Raw genomic sequence first — 18944 nt, 5'->3', positions numbered from 1 at the left:
ATTCAGAAAGTAGATTAGTTCTTCATAGGAGCGGAGGGTAAGGGGAATGAGAACTAACTATGCAGTGTATGTTTAGGGTAAAGAAATAGTTTGAGTTTTTTAGCCAACACATCAATGACAACAAGAAAGGGTTTACCAACAAAGGCAAGTCTAAGCTGAAGCTGACTGGGGAAAATAAATCTGCACGTGAGTGCTCATGTGCCACTTTTAAAGAGTCACTGAAAATTCAAGGAAAATGAGTTGGTTATTAGAAACTGGAAAAGAGATTTTTGTGGCTATGTAGCTGCTTCTAGTGTAAGCAAGATTGGAGAAAACAACTCTTGACTTATAAAATCTATAACTGGAATACTTACAAAACAGTATATTAATAAAATACTAGTGGAACTAAAGGGGCTTCTTACATTTGCAATAAAAGAATATTACAAAAATAGAGGCTCCACCTTGAAGGACAGAAGAGTAAGGAGAGGGTGGTCCAACCAAAACCATGTGTGAAAATGACACAAAGAAAACTGTTACTTTATATGTTAAAGTTAAAAATAAAATTATATAAAATTTGTATTTATCAATAGAAAGACAAGGGGAGAGAGAATGAGGTTGAACATGATCTATAAGAAAGTAGAAGAGGAACCATTGAGGAAAAGGAAGGGGATGAGTAGTGGGGAACAGGATAGATGAATGAGGGTCAGAATTACGCAAGTACATACTAGCACATGAATCAAAATGCCCTTCTGAAAGTTATCACATTGTACAGTGAACATGCCCTATAAAATTGCATATACTAAGAAAAAAAGTGAAGATAGACATTTGTTAAAAGTAGCTCTTTCTGGCATTACAATTACTCGTGATTTAGTTTTTAAAATATATTTTTCAACTTTCAATTTTTTCTACAAGGGACAAAATACTGATTATTATTATCATTTTAACTCCCTACCCAGAAACATTACTTAAAATGCATTTTAAAAGCTGCAGCATCCAATTTTCATCTATTGTACTTTGTCCTCTTAGGATTAAATGTCATGTTCATCAAGAACTGTCCTTCAAGGAAAACAAAACTCTCAAACTACTTCTTTTCAAATTATTGTTTTTATTTTATTTGCAACAGTATTATTTCTACCTAATTTCCCTTGTCAAAATCCATACACTCAGTTACATTATGAACTAAGCTGGCCTTTGTGGACTAGCCTGGGAGCCTAATCACTATGTATAAGGCTGTTTCTATGGGGAAATGCACTGTAGGTTCCAAATAATTAACTTAAAAAGGAACTTTTGGAACACATCCTGTGCATGAGCTGGGGGCTGTCTTCATAAAAATGAAAATTGCTGCCCTCTGCCTTGCTAATGAGACACAAATACAGTTGTAGCCAACACAACAATGACAACAAGAAAGGGTTTACCAGCAAAGGCAAGTCTCAGCTGAAGCTGACTGGGGAAAGTAAATCTGCACGTGAGTGCTCATGTGCCACTTTTAAAGAGTCACTGAAAATTCAAGGAAAATGAGTTGGTTATTAGAAACTGGACAAGAGAATTTTGTGGCTACTTAGCTGCTTCTAGTGTAAGCAAGAAAGAATGGGATCATCTCTGTGATCTCTTCCCTCATACCCTGACCTCACAACTTTCAACAGCTATTCTCCTAGGTTCTACCAATGCAGCATTTAGCTATGGCTTTCACAGTCCTCTACTTCCTTCTATCACCATTATCTTTGCTTAGGATCAGAACTATTCTCAGACAGCTTTAATACTGTCCTAATTAATTTTCCTTATTTGGACCTTTTTGTTCTTAATCCCACTCCCTTTAAGAATTCTATCTCTCCCCATTTTAAGTAATGTTTCCAGGTAGAAATTCACCTATTACCTTAGAGCAGAAATGCCTGTGTTTGCAAGTTTACTCCCAACTCACATAAGAGAGAACTGAAAGAGGATTTCCAGTCTTTCCCTTATAAGAATACAGTGTATCACTGGGAAAGACGTTTTCTTACCACACCAGGAATAAAAAAGACTGGGATATAAGAGGCAAAACCACAATGTCCCTATCACTAATAAAATCATGTCAAAGAGCCAAATGTCTTCACACCTAGCAGAAAGAAAACATTGTGGATTAGGTCGCTGGTAACCAGATCAAATCAGCTATTTTGGCCATTTTATAACAACCCTTTAATAACCGAGGAATGCTGGAACACCTCCAAAGGAACACAAATTTATTAATTCTGAATAGCAAACTCTCATGCAATAAACATTAAGAATCTTATGTAAAAATTATGGTTTAGGATCTTGGTCAGTAGGAAATTCTCTGGGTGGCAAAAATGTATATAAAAGCAAAAAGAAAGAAATTTCATTTTTTTCCTGTTCTTTCTTTACTACTTCTTCACCCTAATATTTCGTTGTTATAGACTTCTCCAGAACCACAATACAGTCCTGGCTAGAGGTCATCCATGACTCCTGGTAGTTTAGATTCTCCCTAGAATGTTCTAGCCTCTGGGAAATGCCAGCTTCTTCAGGCACAGCAGAGGCTGGTGGTATGGGACCAAAGGAAGAAAACACTCCTCGTTTGTTCTTCATGGAAGTCAGTGTGTATTTTCTGCTGGCAGTTCTGAAAAAGCAGTCTGCATATGCAGATTTCTGTACTTTACAGGAGCTGCAGGGTACAACCTCAAACATAAGTAAGACCCTTGGGAAATTTGAGAGTAAAGCCTTTACAAAGAAAGTTATGGGAAGAAAAAGAAAAAAAAAACCAAGTGGGAATATATAGCCTATCTTCTCTAAGCATGATACTTAGAACCCTTCCACTAAGCGTGTCATGAGTCCTCCCTTGTCACAGTGCTCTTGGCCACTATGGAGATCACTGTTTTCACTCTATGGATCATGTTCAACCTCATTCTCTCTCTCGCCCCTGTCTTCCTATTGATAACTACAGATTTTATATAATTTTATTTTTAACTTTAATATATAAAGTAACAGTTTTCCTCGTGTCATTTTCACACATGGCTTTGGTTGGACCACCCCTCCTTACTCCTCTCTATGATCTCTGTTTCTCTCCCTGCTTGCATCCTTTCTCCCAGGAGGATTTCTCCTTCTCTTCTCATATCACAGGTGTTGGACTACCTTGCCCATTGCTCTCCCTAAAAGCTTCTTTTTCCTCTTTCATGGGGTCATTTCTAGTTTTCCTTTATCTGTGTTCACTCATGCAGATATGCATATACAAGTATTAGAAGCTAGGATATACATAAGAAACAGAAAATAGTACATTTAGCTTTCTGAGTCTGGGTTACTTCGCAGTTCCATTGAGTGCCCTGTATACCCTATAATTTTGTTTTCCTTTATGGCTGAATAAAATTCCATTATAGGTATGTACTACTTTTTCATTGGCTTTTCATCTGCGAGCAATTGTCTAGGCTGACTCCATTTTCTAGAAGCAGTGAATAGAACAACAGTGAACACGAATGTGTATAAACCTCTGTTCTAGGAGATAAGTGCTGGCTAATATGATAGTTCTAATTCTAGTGCCTATTCTTTGATCAAAAATTTCTGTGTCCCTGAAGGCATGCGTTTCTTCATTCCTAATAAACACTGGAGTGGAAAGAGTATAGAAGTGTTATCAAATTTACTGTCCTGTCTCAAAACAGGATTATGACACTCTATCTCACATGAGTAGGCACTGTTTATTTATAGAAATATTCAGTAAAGAGAATAAGAACCTCCATATAGTAGAATAGAGATAAAAACTGCATAGCAAATTTCTTCTTTTTATCAAATCCCCTCTTGTCCACTATGATTTAAATCGTATGCTCTTGTTGTCTTTTATTAGAACGACAAAGGCAACTGCTTGCACTCTGGTTCAATATGGCAAAGAGAACACGTGAAAAACCTCACGGTTCATTTCCAAATGAAGAACTATGATGATACAAAACTTAAAAAAAAAAGAATGGAAATTTAAAGGAAAAGAACCCATATAAATAAAGTGAAATATTTTGTGGAATCAGATGTAGTGGAGTTCAGTAATGACTGAAATCTAACGGTCAGCTTGCAGCTGGGACAACATACAGATAGGTGGAGCTACACAGCTAAGGTGCAATTAGAGTCTGTGTATGATTTCTCTGTGATGCTGGTGTTAGGCTTCGGATCTTTATTGTCCCTGAAAGGCCTAATGTTGAAGTCTTCAGTGCTAATATGTTTGCACTACTAAGATGGAGCAGAACCTTTAGAGTCTGAGGCCTACTGGAAAGACGTTAGATCCTGGCAGGGGGGCATTTCCTTGAAGGAAATATTGAAGTTCTGATCTCTCTTTCATCTTTGCCCTGCCTGATGCCTGCCTGAGGCTGCATAAGCAACTTCTTTCACTAAATGCTTCCCATCATGCTAGCCTTCCCAAATCCAAAAGCGACACAGCCAAATGACTCTGGGCTGAAACCTCTGAAAATGTGAGCTGAAATAACCCTTTTACTTTTCAGTTAATTTGGGATTTCTCACATTTATTGTCATAACAATAACAATGTGACTAACATGGTTTGGGGACCAAAGTCACTTGTCTCACATCTAAAAGGCTCCAACATAATTCTGCCCACACTGTGTTGTTCTCCAAAATACACTGGGTTGGCAGGTGTAGTTGAGGTCCCACTTCAAGGACATTATGACAGAATAGTACCTCACATTAAAACAAAAGTAGAAACAAAATATCAAGGCAGGAAAAATCTAGTCTGAGACAAGCAAACTCCAAGTTTAGAACTAAAAGTGTCTGTCAAAAGGCCTAATACAATCATTTGTGAAGGAATAAAGGGCTCATTCTAGATTTAAAAAAATCTCATAGAGAATAAGCTTTTAAACAACAACTAGGAAAACAAGAAAAATTCAGAACTAAGACAGGAAACTTCAAAAGCAAATGAGACATTAGGAGACACAGAGGACAGATTAAATGAGGTGAAAAAATACATGAAAGACACTTTTAAAGCACTGGGAAGGTTGAGGTAGGATTACCAGGAAGGCCAGTGTGGGAGACATGGAAGCTTTTCTCAAAAAATTAAATGGGGGGGGGGATTTTCAGCCTTTGAGTTTTGACACTCACAAGGCTCACATATCAGATAATTAGATATCCTGAATGTCATATATTTATATTGTAATTCATAACAGTAGCAAAATTACAGTTATGAAGTAGCAATGTAATAATTGTATGGCTGGGAATCACCACAACAAGAGGAATTGCATTAAAGGATCATAACATTAGGGAGGTTAAGAATCACTGATAGAAGAGAAATTATTATTTTTATAAAAATGACAACTAACAAATAGATTTCTAAGTACTTTGACTGAAAAACAACCATACCACCAGGCATGCTAGGGCACACCTTTAATCTCAGTACTTGGGAGACAAAGACAGGTAGATCTCTGTGAGTTCGAGGCCAACTTGATCTACATAGTGAGTTGTAGGACAGCCAGGACTTATGTAGAGAGATGCTGTTTCAAAAAAAATCAAACAAATTAAAAAAAAACAGCAAAAAGCAATCATACCAAACAGACTAAAGGAACATAAGTTATACATAAACACATTTTAGTATGCTCATCATAGTAAAAGAGGAAATAGTTCTAGATAAAAAAGGCCTAAAACAGAACTAAAATTAAATAGTTCATTTTTTATCAATAAAAAAGAAGACAGGAAGCCATTTAGAAATAAGTTCAAAGTGCTGAGGGAAAATGAGTATGTACCTAAAATTTTATACCCAGTTAAACTATCACTCAAGGATGGCATCAGACATTTTGTGTGTAAGGGTTAGAGAACATTGGCACTACTACTCATAGAAAGAGATTGCACAATGAAGAAATATTAACTTTCTCAGAAGCAAACTGCAAGAGCAAGGCAAGAAAAAACAAAGCTTGTTTCTGTGCACTCTAACACTAGCTTTTAAGTCATTTTATTTTACATTTCCCTCTGGGTATTTACAATCTCAACTCTCTTAACACGTTCCTTTTTCTGTTACAATAGCTGCTAGCCTCTACATTCCATTTTTAGTCAATAATTGTTTTCTACTGATAATCCATGATTTACAAAGTTGTGGTTTAGATAAGATCCTATTAACATTAGGCCAATTTGTGAGACTTCTTAGAGAGGTTTTATAGTGATTTAGTAGGTTAGTTATCTGGCAGACTAAAGAAAAGATCTCCAGAGTAGCCATTTACTCAGAAATACTACTCTCTCATTTGCCAGAGCCTCATGAAATTCAGTTTAAGCAGAAGCAAATGAACACATTTAAAAAACAGCAAGAACATGTAGGAATTTACTCTGAAAGGTAACTTTCAGATTGGTCAGTTCCTTGTGTCTAGATGCATGTACTATCATCAACAAAGATTCAAAAAATGATAGATCTGTGTGTGATATTTTGTCACCTTTGAAAAAAATGCCTGTTTGTTGGAATGTATTTACTAGGAGATAAAAGTATAGTTTATAAAGTAGTATCAATAAAGTAGTACACAGTAAATTGAAAGCATTCTAATAATTTCTAAGAGTTCTCTGACTCCCTAAAGTCCACTCAGGAGCCTTCATCTTGATAATTCTGTTCTATGGCATAATGAATAAACCTAGAAGATCGAAGGGCCTTGATTTGCAGATCTTAAGACTGTTAGATAGCTTTTCCTTGGGATGCCATTGGACTGGCAGACATTCTCTGAATTTCTCCATGGTTCCAGGCCTTCAGTGCAGGAACCAGGCAGCAGTCATTTCAGAATAAAGTGTAATTGAGGGGGCAAAATACCTCAGAAAAGTTCTCTAAGCACACACTGTGAAAGCAGCCTTCTGAACGACCATGTGAAAAAGCTTCTAGCTGGCTCTCCCCAGTTCTGCTCTTAACAGTGTGTACCTAATAACTGTGCAGTGTGGAGGAGGTGACTGTCCAGCAGGCAGGAAGCTTTATGCTGCCATAAACCTTACTGGTTCAGTTCCTTTGATTTATGAACAGCTTCTCATCATTTTGAAGCTATGCTTGGATGCAATTCCAGCACTAATTGTATAGGATACGTGCCACAATGATACAACCCCCCTGTTACCCACTGCCCAGGGCAGGAAGAGGCTGTTTATAGCTATAATTCCTTTTTCCCTTTTCATTCCCTTTCAAATGATTAAAAGCCCAATGAAAATCTGTTACTAGGTACCCAATAATATATTAGAACCCAGAATGTGTCCCATTTGGGCTATAAAGTGTATTTAGGGGGCCAGCTTAAGTTGTCTAAAAGTGTTCTATTGTTATTTCTGACTGGAAGTTTCCCTTCTAGGGGAGTTTAGGAAGATTAGCCGGGTTAGGTGAAGAGGAAAAGCAGAGACACACAGTTTGAGGAAAGAGAGGCACACTGGATTACCTGGGCAACGGGGGCAACACAGATGAGGGATATGCACGGGTGAGAGGCAATGGAGACTTGGACATCTGACTCGGCTGCAAAGCACATTCCCGTTCTGAAAGAGAAAAGGCAGAATAAGAGAGAGAGAAAAAATGTCTTTCAAAGGTCACTGGGATTCTGCCAGTTTGGGAAACAGTCATGCAGGGACTCACCCAGACAGTGAATAATGCATTTCCCAAGAATCTGAATGTAATCATCCTTCTTAAAAAAAAATAACTAAAAAACCAAACTCCTTTGCTCACTCTTAGCACCTCTGCTGGATTGGTTGGAAGCATATCAGCATACTTTGTCAAAGGCTGGGTTCAACAGTCCCAGTTTTCAAAGCTTCCTATTAAATATGGGAGGCTTCCTCTGGCCTGGCTCTGGGATAGTTCTACCCTTCCCAGTTCTAGCGGCATGACTTTTCCAAGAGCCTATTCTGATTTCATAACCACCTGCCTGATGCCATGGAAGAGAAGGGGTGGTGAGTAATAGGTCCCCCGGGAGCTGCTTCCCAGCCTTGTGCACAGAGACATCCCTAGCATGCGAGTCCTTGCACTCTACAAGAACCAACTCTGCCTTGATTCAGTAGGCTGCGTGACTCCTCTCCTCATTTCTTTTTTCAGCCAACATTTGCTTCTGAGAACAAGCTAGGACTAGAATTTGAGCTGATCAACTATTATGTCTGGATGAGGCAACCTGGTCCCTGTATGACTTAGAGATACATGAACCCAACTCTGACAGCTCTCAGTCATTGCCAGAACAAAGCAAGCTTTGGGAATACATTTTACATTTACATTTCCCATCCATAATTCATCTGAAGGAAGGGTGACTTTCATCTGTTAGGCTGTTACAGGGTGGCGGGTGGTGAAGTCCACAGAGAGAGTATGCTAGTGTGTGATTTGCTGGCATCAGGATCATGTTAACATTTTCACTGCCTTGGGGACTTCAAAGCCTCGGCCTCCAAGGGCTAGCTGTCCATCTCCAATGTACTGAGTCCAGAATCTGACAAAATAATGCCATACCAGGCAGTTAATCAGCTCCCAGATGCTCTGTTTAATACAGGCCTTAGTCATTTAAAGAGGCAGGCTTCTTTTATCCTGAGTGGAGTCACCTTACTATACCTCTTTCCTCTCCTTGTGTGCCTTCTAGAATAAAGTTTTGTAATATTGCATCTGGAAACAGCAGACAGGCTCTTAATGTACAACACTCCTCAGACTCAGTTGTTCGCAAATTAAGATGAGCTCAGAAACACATCACAAAGCATTGTTCCTGGTAGACAAGAAACCTCAACTTTTAATGTTGTATACTAAACTCTGTTCTAGATACCAGAGATTAATAAAAGTACTGATAACCCTACTGATAATGATGACAATGGTAATTAGCATTTCTTACTAATTGTTTTATATGAATTAGTGAATTTAATCCTTACTATGATATATGAAATAGGTAATAACATTATGTCTTTATTTTTGAGATAAGTGGACTCAAGCTGATTATCCTTATGACTCAACTTCCGGAGTGCTGGGATTCACAGGTATGCTCCAACATGCTAGACATTGTTGCCCTGTGTTAAAGAGGAAGCTGAAGGAATCTAAGAGAAGCTATAGGTAAATTACCCTACATACCATGCATCATAGGTGACCTATGTTAGAGTCTAGAAATTAGTCTACGTCAAAGCTAAACTTCACAAACCCTGAATACCACCTGATATTATAATACCTAAAGAGGGCAAAATTTTGAAAAGCCAGAAGTTCTTTTCAAATGGCGAAAAGAATAGGCCCTGTGAGTGACTGGGCCTGGGCACATAACAGGAGTTACTTACATGAAGCCCTTACAATAGTTCATTCTATGCATTCAGAATTCTCAGTTTTTAAAGATTATATTGAGACTTTCCTTCCCAAATGGCTTAATGCTGTGGTTTTCATCAAGGCAACTAAACATGTCTGAAGACATTATTTGTTGCCACAATTGGGCTTGCCTCTACTGTCATCTAGAGGGTAGACTCATTTTCTTGCTATCTGATTCTTCTACCTTCTCCTACTATGTCTTATACAGGTTGTCTAAAAGGCTACAGCAATCTATTTAAAGTAAATATTTAGATATTTTAAGAAAAACAAACCAAACTTTAACAGGAAGAACATCAGGAGAGATATTCCTTGCAATCTTGTCCCCATCCCTTTCCCCAGCTCCCTCTAAGGCGGGTCTCAAATATGCTGTGTAGCCAAGAATGTTCCTTCTATTTATTCTCCTCCCTGAACCTTGTCTGTGCTGAGATAATGGATGTGATCCATGACACTTGGGGGTTTACTAATATCTTTCATGCTTTTAATCCTCTAGTCTCCCTGGAAAATTGAGCACTGATAACCTCCCTGTGTGCCAAGGAATGTAGCAGGAAATCTTCCCTCATAAAGAATTATACCTCTGTGCAGATGCAGTTCACACAGTAAACCAGTCCGTAAGGTTCCAGGTAGGGATGCCATTTCTCACCCACTCTATACTTCTTGTCTTGAAACACACAATATGTTTCTGAATCTGTTCAAAAGAGGGAAGCAGGGAGAGCAAAGCTGTTAGAAAATATAGGCCAAATCACAAAATCTAAAGACAATCATGAGTTCCATGAGTTTTACTATGTACATCAAGGAAAGAGTCATTGCCTTTACAGAGTGCCTACTGCTGGCTCAATGTTTTCTGTATTTTGCTTACTGGATCTTTACAATAACTCATAAATTGATTATTACTATCAGTCTTATTTTATGAATAAAGGCAATCAAGAGACATATAATTAGCTAGTAGCTGAGATGACACTCAAACCCAAGTTGATCTGACGGTGGAATTAAAAAATCTCATGTAATGATCTGTTATAGTAGCAAGATAGGAAAACATATCACTGTCTTTTTGATTTCTTGAAAGGTTGTGTTCCCTTTCCATAGAAAACATGAACACTTTGTTTCCATTCTACATACAGATTTTCTTGAGCATGATCTGCCTTCAGTTAGCTCAGTTCATAACTTTTCTTTGTTAGAATCAATTTTTATGGGCCTGGAGATATACCTTATCAGTTAAGAACACTGTCTGTTCTTCTAGAGAACGCGGATTCAATTCACAGAACCAACATGGCAGCTCAAAACCATCTATAACTCTACTTCCAAGCAATCTGATGCTCTATATGAATAAAAGTCTTTGTTGTTTTTTATTTTATGTGTATTTGTGTTTTGTCTACATGCATGTCTGCTCACTACATGCATACCAGTACCCATGAAAGCCAGAAGACATTGAATCCCCTGGAACTGGGATTAGAGATGTTTGTGATCTACCATGTTGGGGCTGTGAACTAAATTTGAGCCCTCTACAATAACAAGAAGTGTTCTTAACCACTGAGTCATCTTTCCAGAGCCTAAAACTTCTTATCATTGAAATCTGCTTTACAATGAAAGGTATTTGAGAACATTCCATGTTACATGCCATGTTTTACATGTCTTAGTTATCAAAAAGTAGACAACATTTATTATTTATACTAAGTCTATCACATGAACTCCATATATACTAGTAAAGAAATGAAGCAACCACCACAAGATCCAGTTATATCACTCTTGGGCATATACCCAAAATATTGTACATCTCACTACAGAGATATTTGATGTTCTACGACCACTGTGTCTTTATTCATAATAGTCATGAGTAGGATACACCCTAGTTGTCCATAAGCTGAAGAATACAAAATGAAAATCTGGTGCATTGATACAATGCAGTATTATTCAGCTGTTAAGAAAAATGAAACTCTGAAATGTGCGGCTAAATGGATGGTGCTAGAGCCAAACATCCCTAATAAGGTAACCCAGACAACATTGCATACTTTCTCTTATATGTGGAAGTTAGCTTTTAAGCTTTAGATATGTGTATTTTATTTAGAATAATCAAAGTTGTTAGGTGGCTAGTAAGGACTTGGTTGGGGGAGGGGATCTTCCAAAAAAGATAAAATAAAATACAGTGTTTTAAAGGGAATAAAGGCAGAAATTTGAATAGATTAGGAGGACTAAATGGGGACAGTGAGAGGAAGGCACATTTAAGGAGGGAATATGGGAAGAGACAACTAATACTGGGGGACAATGCCCCAACTAGATATCTTATACTAACACTCAAAGCCTCCAACATCAGGAATAGGTTATAGACCCCTGCAAACATTACAGGCTATTTCCAAGGCTCCTGGTTACTCTCCACAACCTGAGAGTAAGGCCCTATTGCTGAAGACACCACACACTTATGTAATCCAACAAAGAAAAAGTAATAAAACTGATACTCAATTATAAGCATCACCCCTATTGACTAGTGTTCATGGTGCTGGAAGGTATTACTCATGCTACCAGAGGATACAAATAATCAGCAATATTACCAAGTTATGAATCCTACGACCTACATTATCAATCTACCTGCAAGATATACTGGTGCAAATTAAGTCTAATATGATATTGGAAGAATCGCAGTTTATGAGCAAATGGGGCTTGTGTTGGAAATTGAAGGCTAGTTCCTCATGCATTACAACATAACATCATGCATCACTGATGTAATTAAATATGTTTACACACCAAAGGGGGCATATCATTGTTGCTAAAGACTTAGGACCTGAATCTGACAAAATGTTACATTTAGCCATGGCAGAAACTCTTAGAAAACTAGGAAGATAACTTCCTCAATAACATCCATGGCATCTAAAACTTAAAGCAAAACCAAAAAACTGTGGCTGACATTATGCTTCTTTCATGGCAAAAAAATTGAATTATTTTTCCCTAGGACTGAGAATTATACGATGATGCCTGTTTTTCCAATGTTAGCCAGGAAAAGCAGTTCCAAAACGTTTTCAATATACAAAGCAAAAATTAAAGTATTTACAGATGTCATTTTCAATAAAAAATTCACTAATCTATTAAAATGTTGTTATGAATGGTAAGAGAATTTTGCAAGTCTGTAAGATTCAAGACTAACCATATTTACATGTTCTATAGTAATGAGAAATTGAAGTTTGACAGAGTATGGCAGCTCATGCCTCACACGTGTGGAATAAGGCAGAAGGATTGCAGGAAACTTCCAGCATGTACTACAAAGTGACACACTGTCTCAAAAGGAGATGAAGGCAAATGAACTACAATTAGTACATAAAATATTTACAATAACTTCTTCCAAACATGAACCTTCAGAGGTACACATCTAACAAAGCATACATAAGGTTCACACTAAGAGAACTATAATATGTTGCTGGAAGAAAAGCAATGATGGCCTAAAGTTTAGATAAATTTATAGTGTTTGTAGATTGGCAGATAAATATTTTTAAGGTCTCCATTCTCCCCAAAGTAAATAACAGATTGCATGCAGAGGCAGATGGATATCTGGCAGTTCAAGGTCAGCCTGGTCTACATAGTTAGTTCTATGCTAGCCAGGGCTACATAGCAAGACCCTGTCTCAAAAAAGTACCAACAGAATATTTTATTTTTAAAAAGGTAGGATTCTATCAATACATTTATATGAGAAGTGAAAGTAAATAAAAAAACCAAAATAATTTTGAAGAAGATGTAAAAGACTTAAAATAAAATTACAGTTTTCAGGATATAAAGTATCATCCAAAGGTTATATAAATAAGATATCAAAATACCTAAATATAGAACCACACATACATTATCAACTGAGTCAACCAAGGTACAAAGTCAATTCATTGAAGAAATAAGAGTGTTTTCAACAAATTCAGCAAATACTGTGAAATCATTTGAATAGCTGTGAACAATATTTAAAGCTAGATTATTTTCTATTTCTACTACCACAAATTTAAGTGAACAAAAAAGCAGGCATGGTGGATCATGTCTGTAATCCCAGCAGTTGGAAGGCTTAGACAGGATGATGCTGAATTTAAGGCCAGTATAGGCAATATAGCAAGACCCTGTTTCAAGAAAGACGGGTATGTATGAAGAGGAATTAGAGCAGGAGGAAATATGATCTCAATGTAGATCACAGCAAAGATGTCAAAAACACATACTAGAGAAAAGACTGCATCTTCAACAAATGGTGCTGGAAAATCTGGGTGTCCACATTCAGAAGAACAAAAGTAGACCCGTATCTAGAACCCTGCACAAATATTAACTAACAATGGTTGAAAAACCTTAATGTGGAATCTAAATGCTGTAGCTGTTAGAGGAAAACCTAGGCACTACCCTATATGATGTAGGTGTAGGAAAGAACTTTGCCATTAGGTCTCTATTTGCCCAAGAATTAAGGGCAACACTTGACTAGTGGGGCCTAATAAAATAAAAAAAAATGCTTACTTCTTTACAACAAAGGAGGCCATAAATTGAGTGAAGAGGAAACCCATAGAGTGAGAGAGTGAGAGAGGATCTTAGCCAGATACATATCTGATCGGGGATTAATATCCAGACTATATAAAGAATTTATAAAGTGAAGAGTTATTAGTCTAGAACCATAGTCTATATAACCAAAATCCTAATACCAGATATGAGAAACGTCCTTTGAATTATCTATTAGTAAGAAGAGTCCAAGAGACTTCCCCAAACCAAACAGCTACTGTCATTACCCTTGATTCCCCATCAGAATTTGACGGTTAAATCCATATTGCTGAAGACAACACATAATTCAAACACAGGACAGGGAGAAACTGGGCTGGAAATTGACCTGGAAGTCTCCTCCCTGAGGACTGGCACTCAAGCTACCAAGGGAGAAAAGCAATCAATATACTCTTACCCAGCTGGGATGCTTAGAAATCCCAACCATATTAGCATTTCTCTATTAGCAGTAACCAATGGCTGGCTGTCTAATTGGACTCAAGCCTGCTCAATGGGAAAGAATTAATGTCCAGTACTCTAAACCTAGCCAATTAACCATGAGTGGAGAACTCATGGAACCTAGAGGAGAACCTACTCTTGCCACTTTCTGAAACCAGCATACACTAACTGCATTCTAAGTACTTGATGCTTATACCCACTGAGATGCATAGCTCTTAGCTCTCATCAAAGAAGCTTCTTTTTACCCCCCAGAAGATGGAAACCATTACAGCGAGACATAACTGGTTAAAATGAAGAGAACCAATTGACCATGGGGTAACCATACCCTAAACTCAGGAAAAATTATAAAAAAGGCACCAGGAACATTATAAAAACTAGATGGAGAACCAGGATATGACAGAGAGGCTGCACCTATGACATCTTAACAAAATGGTTGCCAAAACAAGACTTATGCAATGACAACACAGATAGACCAGAAGCACTAATGCTGGAAATTTCACAGGACTCCATCCCTAAATGAAGGACTGTAAGGTAATTAATTATTTACTGCTAAGGAGGGGAAATCAGACTTCCTTAGGAATAAAGTCCTAAATCAGTAGTTTTCAGCCTCCCAATGCTGTGACCCTTTCATACAATTTATCATGCTATGGTGACCCCCAACCATTAAATTATTTTTGTTGATATTCCATATCTGTAATTTTCTACTGTAATAAATCATAATGTAAAGATCTATGTTTTCCGATGCTTTTAGATGACCCTTGTGTAAGGGTCATTTGACCCCCAAAGGTGTCACAACCCACAGTTTGAGAAATGCTGCCCTAAGTGGTTATACAATTTTGAGTGGTCAGCCCTAAAAATGTATGCATATGAGCAAGATATATGGACTCAGCTTGTTGTATTTATATGTGTGCATGTATATAAACATAAAACAATAATGAAAAAGACAAAAGCTAATATGTGAAAGTAGAAATAGGGCTTAGAGGTAGAGAAATAGGAAGAATAAAGGGAACAGATATGACAATAAGGGATTGAAAATGATCAAAGTATATTTTACATATGTATGAAAAGTAATTATGAAACCAATTAGTTTGCATAACTATTAAAAGCTACTAAAGCTGGGCGGTGGTGGCACACACCTTTAATCCCAGTACTCAGAAGGCAAAGGCAGGCGGATCTCTGTGAGTTTGGGGCCAGTTTGGTCTACAGAGTGAGTTCCAAAACAGCCCAGGCTACACAGAGAAGCCTTTTCTCAAAGAAACAAACAAAAAGAAGCTAATAAAAATGAAAGAAGGGTCATAGATTTGAATCTAAAATTTAATATATTGAAATTTTTAGAAGAATGCATAGATAAATATCTTTGTTATCTAGAAAAAGACTTGGTGATATGCAAGATATTCATCAGTATGGCTATAGGATAGGGCCATTTCAGGCTCCCTCTCCTCAGCTGCCCAAGGATCTAGCTAGGGACATCTCCATGAACACCTGGGGACACCTCTAGAGTCAAGTCTCTTGCCAACCCTAAAATGGCTCCCTTAATTAAGATATATACTTCCCTGCTCCCATATCCACCCTTCCTCCATCCCAACAGTCCAAGATCCAAATGAGGAGCAGAAGGAGGGAGAACATGAGCAAAGAAGTCAGGACCACAAGGGGTGCGCCCACCCACTGAGACAGCAGGGCTGATCTAATGGGAGCTCACCAAAGCAAGCTGGACTGGGACTGCTGGAGCATATGATCAAACAGGACTCTCTGAACGTGTCGGACAAGGAGGGCTGACTGAGAAGCCAAGGACAATGGCACTGGGTTTTGATCCTACTGCATGTACTGGCTTTGTGGGGGGCCTAGTCTGTTTGGATGCTCACCTTCCTAGACCTGGATGGAGGGGGGAGGACCTTGGACTTCCCACAGGGCAGGGAACCCTGACTGCTCTTTGGACTGGAGAGGAAGGGAGAGGAAGATAGGGGGAGGGGGAGGGAAATGGGAGGAGGGTAAGAGGTGGAAATATTTAGAGCTAGTTCCAGGACAGGCTCCAAAGCCACAGAGAAACCCTGTCTCGAACCCCCCCCCCCCAAAAAAAAAGAAAGAAAAGAAAAGAAAAAAAAAGACTTGTTTCAGACAGGCCAATCCCATAGTCCACACATGATATACCATAAAATAAGACTCAGTCAAAATTAAGAATTGCTAGGCTGGGGGACAGAGGCTCTGTGAGTTCAAGGCCAGGCAAAAAGGAAAGAAGGAAGGAAGGAAGGACAGAAGGAAGGAAGGAAGGAAGGAAGGAAGGAAGGAAGGAAGGAAGGAAGGAAGGACGGACCAACAGAACTTCTAGACTAGAGAGATGGCTCACCGATTAAGAACACCAGAACAAGTCCTTCTAGATCTCCTGAGCAAAGATCATATGAACACTCTGGGCCTGCATGGATCTGCAGATCCATTCCATATATATTATATCTTTCAGTTTAGTATTTTTATGGGACTCCCAAATGTGTGTGAGTCGTCTCTGTTTCTTATACCTTGAGCTCTTTTCTTTCTGTTTCGTTTGCCTTGCCCAACTTGGATATGATAATTTTTGTTTTAGATTATTATATTTTCTTTTCTTACGTTCTGTTATTATCTCTTAGAAGCCTGCTTTTGCTTAATAAGAGTCAGAAATGGAGTGGACCCTGATGGGAAGGGCGATGGGAAAGAACTGGGAAGAATAGAGGGAGAGGAAACTGCAATCAGAACGGTCAGGAAAAAAAAAATCCATTTTAAATCAAAGGTTAAAAGAAACCAAGAAATTATCACACACACACATACACACACACACACACAAAACAACAAAAAGGCTGAAGAATAAGTTGTGAAGATTAAGAGACCCCCACCACAGAGGAAAAATATTTACTTCAATGGGAAAATTTATTGTGGTAAACTGGGACTGAGAAATAATTGTGAGTAAGACCCAGCATCATTGAGGAGACATCTTCTGATAGGATTTTTTTTTCTTGTTCGTCAGCACACTGGAGCTGTGGTACAGGCTTGTCAAGTCTGCATCTCATGCTGGCAGCTAGACTTAATAATGTCTAAGAGTCACACAGGAGGTACTGGTTTTGAAGGCACTAATGGGTCATAGAAACAACCAAGGCTTGGCACTGGCAGGGACAGAGTCCCTGAATAGAGGTTTGAAGAGACTGATGGAGAAGGAGTCTCAGTGGCAGTGGGGACTCTTGCAAAGTGTAGGTGTCAGTACAATGGGACAACTTCCAAGCAGAGCTACAACTATGAAGTAGAGCTGGCCTGAGCATAGGAGATAAATTATGCATGCCACAGATGGTAGACCCGGAGAAGTGGAGAGTAGCAGGCCCTTTGGAGCTCAAAAGATTGTGAGTGGAACTTATAAAGCAAGAACTGAATTTGTTTACATGGTTGAAGTTTGGGTTTTCTTTGATCTGACTGTGACTGTGCCCTAGTTCTTCCACCTTATTGGGAAAAAAAAAAGGATGTAACTTGTGATTTTTCAGAAGCCCATACTTGAGAGTTAGAAATTTTAGAGAGACCTGGAATATTTTAAAAAAGAATTTCAGCCTTTAAGTATTGAGATATTTTAAGGAATATGGGGCTTTTAAAATGATTTATGTTTTATATTATGTTATTAAGATGGCATTTTGGGGATAAACAAGAAAGGAAAGTTTATAGCTTAATAGTGATGTGTTTGCATGTCAAGTTGAAAAGGAGTCAATTATGTTGGTTAGGTTTTATATAATTGGCACTAACTAGATTTGTCTGAGAAAAAGAAGCCTCAATTGAGAATATCCCCCCCAGTCAGATTGGGCTATAGGCAAATTGCTGGGGCATTCTGCTGACTAATGATTGAAGTCCAGCCCACTGTGGACAGTGTTCCTCCTCAGGTAGTCCTGGGTTGCATAAGAGAGAATGTTGATCAAGTCAGGAGAAAAAAGTCAGTAGGTAGCATTCATCTGTGGACTCTACTCTAGTGTCTCACTCCAGATTACTGCTCTGCTTTCTTTTCCTGGCTTCCTTTCTCGAAAGACGATAAGCTGTAAGGTAACATAATTCCCATCTTCCCCAAGTTGCTTTTGGTCATGATGTCTTATTACAGCCACAGAAATGAATTTAGAATATCCATCAATGAAAGAGTTTCTGTTGCTCCATATTCCAACCAGCACTTGTTATCCTCAGTGTTTGGCAATTATAATAAGCACATAGCACTGTCTTTAAAAAAATCAATATAACATATAGGGTGTAATGATGTATCCCTATGTTCTATATAGATTATGTTGGCCTTAAATTTATAAAAATCTGCCTGCCTATGCCTCCCAAGTTCTGGTATTAAAGAGAATAAGACACCTTGTCCAGTCATGGTCCCTTCTTTTGTTCTTCCTTAGTGGCATATAATTTGAACATCTCTTCATTTGTCACCTGCATGTTTTTCTTAGTCAACTGTTTTTTTGGATATTTTATCCTTTTATCAATTGAATTGTTTTGTTCATATTTTTCTTGACAACTTTCAGAGTTCGCTCAATACTGTAAAACACAGATATTGACCCATCATTCCATTCTAATATTTTCTTCAGAGCGGAATGTTGTACTTTAAAACCAGTCCAACTTGTTAATTCTTTCTCTTAGAATATGCTTTAGAGATAGTATCACAAGGCCCAATAGCAAATATAATTTCTCCCAGATTTTATGTTACCTTCTAGAAGTTTCATGGTAGATGCATTTTATTTTGCAAAAGGGTAGCCTTTATTCTTATGAAGTTTCTCTATTTCTTTAGTGAAAAAATATTCAGCCATCTACATATGTTCT

General features: G+C 38.1%; 1 protein-coding gene across 4 annotated transcripts in view; it reads right to left on the bottom strand.

Moving 5' to 3' along the window:
- Nucleotides 1-18944, bottom strand: part of Chrdl1 (chordin like 1) — a 112758-nt gene that overhangs the window by 75037 nt on the left and 18777 nt on the right. For all 4 annotated transcript variants that reach the window (XM_075957478.1, XM_075957475.1, XM_075957476.1 and 1 more), the window contains exons 3-4: nt 9779-9891; nt 7339-7432 (exon numbers count right to left, since the gene is read on the bottom strand). In XM_075957478.1, the coding sequence (XP_075813593.1) occupies nt 7339-7432; nt 9779-9891 (207 nt within the window). The remainder of the gene's footprint in view (nt 1-7338; nt 7433-9778; nt 9892-18944) is intronic.

The sequence above is a fragment of the Microtus pennsylvanicus genome, chromosome X (assembly GCF_037038515.1).
Source record: "Microtus pennsylvanicus isolate mMicPen1 chromosome X, mMicPen1.hap1, whole genome shotgun sequence".
Lineage (NCBI taxonomy): Eukaryota > Metazoa > Chordata > Mammalia > Rodentia > Cricetidae > Microtus > Microtus pennsylvanicus.
This window is presented reverse-complemented; position numbering and strand designations above follow the sequence as displayed.